At 35.2% G+C, this 7,204-nt stretch overlaps 1 protein-coding gene across 1 annotated transcript; it reads left to right on the top strand.

The window, feature by feature from the left end:
- The first annotated feature begins 291 nt into the window (after positions 1-291).
- LOC127847428 (uncharacterized) lies at positions 292-2,491 on the top strand. Its single transcript, XM_052379338.1, has 3 exons — positions 292-1,304; positions 1,620-1,930; positions 2,384-2,491. The coding sequence occupies exons 1-2, from the start codon at positions 826-828 to the stop codon at positions 1,741-1,743; spliced, it is 603 nt and encodes a 200-aa protein (XP_052235298.1). The 5' UTR covers positions 292-825; the 3' UTR covers positions 1,744-1,930; positions 2,384-2,491.
- Positions 2,492-7,204: the final 4,713 nt, after the last annotated feature.

Genomic DNA, 7,204 nt, shown 5'->3' with positions numbered 1-7,204 from the left:
ACGAAAACTAAGCCAATGAAAACGCTTTAAAATGTTGTATTACACATGTATAATAAAAAAATATATATAATGGTTGTATTACATGGGAAACAGGGTATAGGATGTGATAAAATAAAACCGCTGAAAGAAAAACCGTGTTTTTTTTGCTTAGTTTCGTATTTTTGTTATATAAAGGAACCAGATTTGTAAAGCGTATTGGCGCGTAATCGTGATAACGTTGACGTCATCTATATTGACTCCCGATAAACAAGTTTGTTTGGCGCATGATAAGACGCTGTGTTTAAGATGTTAATGAAAACAAATTATTGAAAAAGTGATTGAATTACGATTCATAAAATATAAATCGATGAACAAAAAGAAAAAAAACGGCAATCGGCTAGATTGGACTTTACCGGTACGCAGTTGTTTACCACTATCGACAAAGCGGGGGTTTGGGGGCGGTAGCCCCCGATACTAAGGAAATATATAGGATAAAAAGGATCGCGTTAGTTGTTATGTGTTAGGTGTTAAGGGTTAGGGTTAGAGTTAGGGTACGCTGTTTGAAGTTTAGTGTTGCGTACCGGTAAAGTTCAATCGTCCCCGGCAATCATGCATTTGGTTGGAGAAAGTTGATATATACCTAGCTGCTTGATTCATTTGCACAGAAACGCCAGTGTATAAATTTTTGTTGCAAAGAAAATGGCGAGTGAAACCGGAAACACAATCGAACGTCATTCTACGTCGGTCTCGGAAACGACGTCGTTTCCTGGCACTAAACGTTTGTTTGTCAAATCTACGAGACGTGTTTTCTAGAGCTCTCGAAGAAACAAAGATATTCACGGAATTATGGAGTCAATAAACGAAACAAAGGTTAAGAATAATATCTGGAGGCGTCTGTCCCGAGGGGTAGGAACAAAACATGTGAGCGCGTTAGCGGCACGCTTTCAAAAGCTGTTTTCGGACTTAGCAGCCTGTGTCAGATCCGCACGGTCCACGTTCCCCAACGGTGATACAAAATCCCCAACAAAAGGAGGGGTGTCTAACACAAATCCTTTCTATAGAGGTCCCAAAATCACCGTGCCATGGACCGGTGCCGTGTTTGAGTACCCCACATCTCGGTTCCTCACAAATGCCGAGCTGAAGGCTCAGGTCAACCTGCTGGAACTCAGGTTCCGAAAGCAGTCCGAGATCCAGGCGAGGCACGGGCATCGGACCTCCGTTCTGCAGAAGATTACAGCCACCCGTATTCCGTATTTTAACGATGAGAAAGTGGCCGAAATGGCCGATCTAGTTGAGAAAATCGAACTGCGCCGGCTCAACTCGGAGTAAGGTTTCATTTGAAAACATGTATTAAATTGTTTTTGATGTCAAAAATGGAATTTTATGTTGTCCGTCCACCCTCTTGAACCTTTACCCCATCGGCCAATGTAAAGTAAAGAAGTAAAAGGTTTGAGACGTAAAATGTCTTCATTATACAACTTCTTTTACTTAAACACTTGTCTGATATACAACATGTTGTATCTGGAATGTATATATTTCACTCCATACATTTATTGAAACAGCACATGTACTATTAATAGATGATATAAGATAACAGGCACCAATAAAATGCATTTTTATAAGAGCTTTGTTTACAACAGACGGCGAAACCAGCTCCCCAACAACCTACAAAGAGACCGAAATCACCGTTCCTTGGACTGGGCCCCTGTTCGCATACCCCGCATCCCATCCGGGTACATCACAAACGCCGAGCTGAAGGCTTAGGTGGACCTGCTGGAACTCAGATTCCGGAAGCAGTCCGAGATACTGGCGAGACATGGACATCGGACCGCTGCCCAGCATCAGATTAAGGCCGCCGGTATTCCGTATTTCAACGACGACAAAGTTGATGAAATGGCCGATCTCACCGAGAAAATCAAACTGCGCCGGTACATCCACGAGTCTGGCCTAGGTAAGACTAGATTTGAAACTATATGTTAAATATTTACGTTTTTATTGAAAAAAAGTATTTTATCATTGTTTTTTGCCGTCCGTCCATCTTCTTAAACCTTTACCCCAAAGGTCAATATCAAGTTTAAAAAGTTAAAGTTTTGGGAGGTAAAAGGCCGTCATAAAACATTTTTCTTTCCCAAAGCACCTGTCTAATGGGCATCATGCTGTGAAATGTTTATATTTCACTCCATACGTTTATTGAAAATAGTAATGCACTGTTAAAATTTTTATATGAGATAACAAACACCAAAAAGTGTATTTAAATAAGACATAATTAACATGTCCTATATTCTTTCCACAGCTAGCTGAAGTGTATATAGGTTTAATCATAATCTTGCATGACGCATACATGTAGTTCTTACACGTGTTTTGACTGCGTTGAATAACTTGTATGTTTTTTCCCAATTTTCAGATGGATGAGACGTTTTGACTCGAAAGCAATAGGCTTGCCGCGAAGCAGTAGAAGGACGCTTTTATACTATGATATAAATTATATGTTTTATAAAATCATCTTTATATTTTCAACTTATTGATGTATTTTTACTAGGGATGGCAACGAATACCGATTTCGGTATTCGCATATTCGGTCACCCTTCCGAACGAATATTCGGATATTCGGTCAACATCTGTTGGAAAAAAGCATTATTTCACACCGGTCTTAGTGACAATAACGTAGTGACGTCACCATCTATGTATAGAATGCAGTTACACTCGTTTACAATGTAAATAAGTGGTGAAAAAAGAATAAAATAAAATGAAAATTTGTTAGATTCGATGAAATGTAGATTTTAATTTACTCGTGATCATATTATTTTATATGATCACTCGTGAAATAAAATCGATATTCCATCGAATCTAACAAATGTCCTCTATATATTACACCTCAGAGATATTGGTCCTTCTATATCTATATGACCGGTTTCAGTCTATAAAATGCGATAGAGGAACCTAATAGTATACTGGTCATGTACGTAATTCCGGCCTGTACGTAAAAAATCGGCCACCTGTGTAAAATCATTTTCATGATCTTGACGCACATATTTTGTTTTTATTTAGAAAAATCAACATGAAAACCATCCCCACTCGCAATATTTTGCAAATGTAAGAACCATATCACCGTAAACTTTTGTGTTAAAATGTCACAAATATAGCAGGAAATATTTGGCTCATGGGGAAAGTGATGACATCATATGTTGCAACAATTATAATCATATAAGAAACAAATATATTTGATAAAATTATTTTTATTTTATCTAATAAACTTTTATCCAAGTTTTACCAATTTATTGTACAAAAACTTATATTCAAAACATACAAATTAGAAGCTAAATATAAATTTTTAATATATGAATTACCTCCCTTTATAAGAATATTGCTAGATTACATGTTTAAATATTATATATAAGCGTTTACTAATAATCAACACTGAAGTCAACTTTTCAAACAAAATGTGTTTACTTTTTTAGCTATGTTTGAAAAAATTTATTAAACACATTAAAAACAAATATTTTTTAATGAAATAGCAGTTTCCCCATTGTTTATATTTATTAAAATAGGTAGGGGGAGTAAATGGTGTAATAATTTCGCATTTATTTTAAATTTCAAGTCAAAAATATTAATAGTATAAACATTGATTAATACTCTGAAATTGAGGACATTTGTCAAAAGATATTGCTTTGTAATTTTATCTGCAGATCAAACCGAAAAGTGGCCGATTTTTTAGGTACATTTAACCTACGAAAATGGATAGTTTACATGTCATCATTTTCTGTTCATTAAGTAACATTCACCGATCTAATTCTATTTAAATTTTCATGCTAGGTGAGTTTTGAACCCAGGATTATATATGTGAAGTTTAGTTTCAACCAGTTGCCTAACACTAAAGATTTTTCTTAAATAGTCCCAAAAGTGGCCGGAATTACGTACATGACCAGTATGGACCGGTCACTTTTTTTGTATATGGACCGTTAGGGGTTACACACCACTTAATTTGCACTGTTTTACTGAAAAATGACGTCATTTTTTAACGAAATGACGTCATTATTCCTGCGAAATTATTCAGTGTATTTCTTTTAAACTATAAACAATCGTACAACACTGTACAACAGTAAAGGAGAAACACAGGGAATATCAACGCCGTTATGAAACAAACAAAAAGGAGAAACAACGTGATTTAATTACACCACCTGATTACAGCAATAGAATGGCACGGCCGCGCACATTGTGCGTTTAAGGAAATTAATATGATAATAGGTGCTACAGTATTTACGGGCATAAGCTTATTTGATAACCACGTATCGTAATTATAATTGTTTCAATGATAAAGTAACTCAGCCAAAATTAATCTTATGTTTTGCTTGATGAAAAAAAAGCGTTTTACATCTGCCAAGCTTTAACATTTAATAACTCATAATTGTGTGCTTTTTCAGCGTCTGGAATTTAAAGCTGGTTCGGTGGCTGCGGCGTAGTCATTGTGTCTCACCGGTCTTACAATAACGTAGTGACGTCACCATCTATGTATAGAATGGCGGCGTAGTAGATATGGTGTCCGCTTAGTGACTTAGGGGTCTCGGCCTTGATCCCTTAAGTGGAAGTGTTCTTTAGATAACCCTTAAGATGCCAAGTACTGGTCCTACCCAGGCAACAGGTTATTTCATCAAATGTCTCAAGTCAAAGTAAGCTGTTGATTTAAAGGGATCTTTTCACGCTTTGGTAAATTGACAAAATTGAAAAAAGTTGTTTCAGATTCGCAAATTTTCGTTTTAGTTATGATATTTGTGAGGAAACAGTAATACTGAACATTTACCATGGTCTAATATAGCCATTAAATGCATCTTTTGACGATTTTAAAACCTAAAAATTATAAAGCGTTGCAACGCGAAACGATTGAATAATTTGGAGAGTTCTGTTTTTGTCGCTAAATTTTGTGAAACTAAGAAGATTGCTTATATAAGGTATAAAATACGTCACACATGTGTAAGCAGGTCGATACATCTGTAGTCGAGAAGACGCTGGACGACCTGTAAATAAATCTCAAATACACACACACACACACACACATGTGTACTCGGCGGAATAGCTCAGTAGGCTAAAGCGTTTTTACTTCAGGACTCTGGCAGGACTCCAGGGGTCACTGGTTCGAAACCTGGTCCGGGCAATGTTCTTTTCCTTTTTTAAATTATATTCTTGATTTTTTACTGGAGCTTTTACGATCCAATGTTAACATTTATCGATATAAAGCATTTAATGAATAAGTTAAAAAATGCCAAAATCTGTGAAAAGGCCCCTTTAATCATAAACTGATTTAACATAATCAAATTAATGTAATGTGTCAGATCAATTTTAATTGACAGGATTATCAATGTATAATTATGTGAACTAAAGGATATCTTACTTGTTTTTTTTTTGCAATCGAAATATTTCATAAATACCGGTATCTCACAAGGTTAAAGTTTTCTTTTGCAAACTATTGTCGCATAGTTTAAATTATGTTTCCACTAAAAACGAGCCATTTCGTAGTAATTCAAAAATCACAGTCTTAACTGCATACACTAAGTTTGTAGCTGTATGGTAAATATTTGAATCCAAACAAACATAGGGTTATATCATCCATATTTATTTTTTTAATTTATGCATTCTTATAACACAAACAACACACACATATATTTCAGTAATCATATGAGCTAATTATCCCCCGCCAAAGGCGAAGGGATATTGTTTTGACGTTGTCCGTCCTTCCTTCCGTCCGTCTGTCCATCCGTCCAGCACTTTTGTGTCCGGAGCCATATCTCGGAAGTGCTTTGGTGGATTTCATTGAAACTTGGTATGAGTATATATATACGGATTAGAGGATCATGCATACCAAATGGCATTGTACATCATCTGTTAATAACGGAGTTATGGCCCTTTGTATATATTCTGGGTCAATGAAGCATGTGGGGGTATACGTCACGTCTGTGACTAAGCTCTAGTTTGGCGGGGGATATCAATTCAAAGAAATTGCTTGTTTATATGTCCGTCTGTCTAGGCTTAGAAGAAGCATGTAAATTATGTTAGTATATTCAGTCCATATATAAAACTTTTATGGTAATGCATTGCGATACATTATAGAGAAGTGAACACTTCACATCATTTATTTCCGCATAAAAGACTAGTAACACAATCAGTAATGCTTAAACACTGTTATCAACTTACAAGAATATTTACGTATTATGTAGTTACAAAGTGATGTTATTTTTTTTGAAAAACTGTTGAATGAATTCCTTATGTATCATTATCCATTCAATGCATTATGAAAAACAAGAATAATACAGAATAGTATGCAGTTTATTCAAAACAATATAGTATAAATACAATTTTATAAATAAACAATGCTGGTTTTTTACTAGCATATAAAATATTTATCATGGGACAACAATTAACAGTCAATTCATTAATTTATGAAGCTAGTTGCTACTGTTTATAATTACACTGTCATACTAAATGATCACAACGTCTACGTTCGGTGTTCTTTTACCAACTTGTGGTAAGTTGTTTTATTGCAAGTTTAACATTTAGTTGCAGACACTGGGTGACATATAGGCTAAATTTGCATCGGAACAATCGCGTTTGTTCAACATGTTAATTGCCTCCAAATCGTTAATTTAACAACCCATTAACAATGTTTGCACATACGTCTTTATAATGTGATAGCTGATTTTTGTTTACAGACAGACAGATGTAGACTCTACAAAGTTCTATAAAAGTTCACATACATGTATGTTCCTTTAAAGTAAACCTTCAGAACCAATAAACAAGATCACCATGGCTAAAAACTTCATTCCATGGAAACTTTGATAATTCAGGAATCCCTCCTTTGTTGATTTCTGGAAACCAAAACTGTCAGTTTTGCTCAATAGAATGGCTTGTGTGATGCCCAGTGCTTGGCAGAACAGCTTCTAAAAATGGAAAATTAACAGAGAACACAAATATTAAAATTTGATAAATGATACAGGCGTTTTGTAAATTCCAGGTTTTTGTTTAAATTTGAACAATCTGGAATGTTTTGGTACGAAAATCCAACAGTGTTAGATTTCGGGGTTTTAGGCCTAATCTGTATATAGTAATATGTAACCTCGGCAAAGTGAGAGCAGACGAGGTTTAAACAAGTTGAAACTAAGCTAAAATACAAAACAGTTCAATCGCAATATCGATGCATTTTGTAAATAAACTTGTTTCTGATGGATTACAACCG

The sequence above is a fragment of the Dreissena polymorpha genome, chromosome 1, assembly GCF_020536995.1.
Source record: "Dreissena polymorpha isolate Duluth1 chromosome 1, UMN_Dpol_1.0, whole genome shotgun sequence".
NCBI lineage: Eukaryota > Metazoa > Mollusca > Bivalvia > Myida > Dreissenidae > Dreissena > Dreissena polymorpha.
This window is presented reverse-complemented; position numbering and strand designations above follow the sequence as displayed.

Excerpts from the sequence above, each read along its gene's own strand:
- LOC127847428 (XM_052379338.1), top strand. The coding sequence starts at position 826 with ATGGAGTCAATAAACGAAACAAAGGTTAAGAATAATATCTGGAGGCGT. Across the intron at positions 1,305-1,619 it reads CTGCGCCGGCTCAACTCGGA|ACGGCGAAACCAGCTCCCCA; the intron begins GTAAGGTTTCAT and ends TGTTTACAACAG.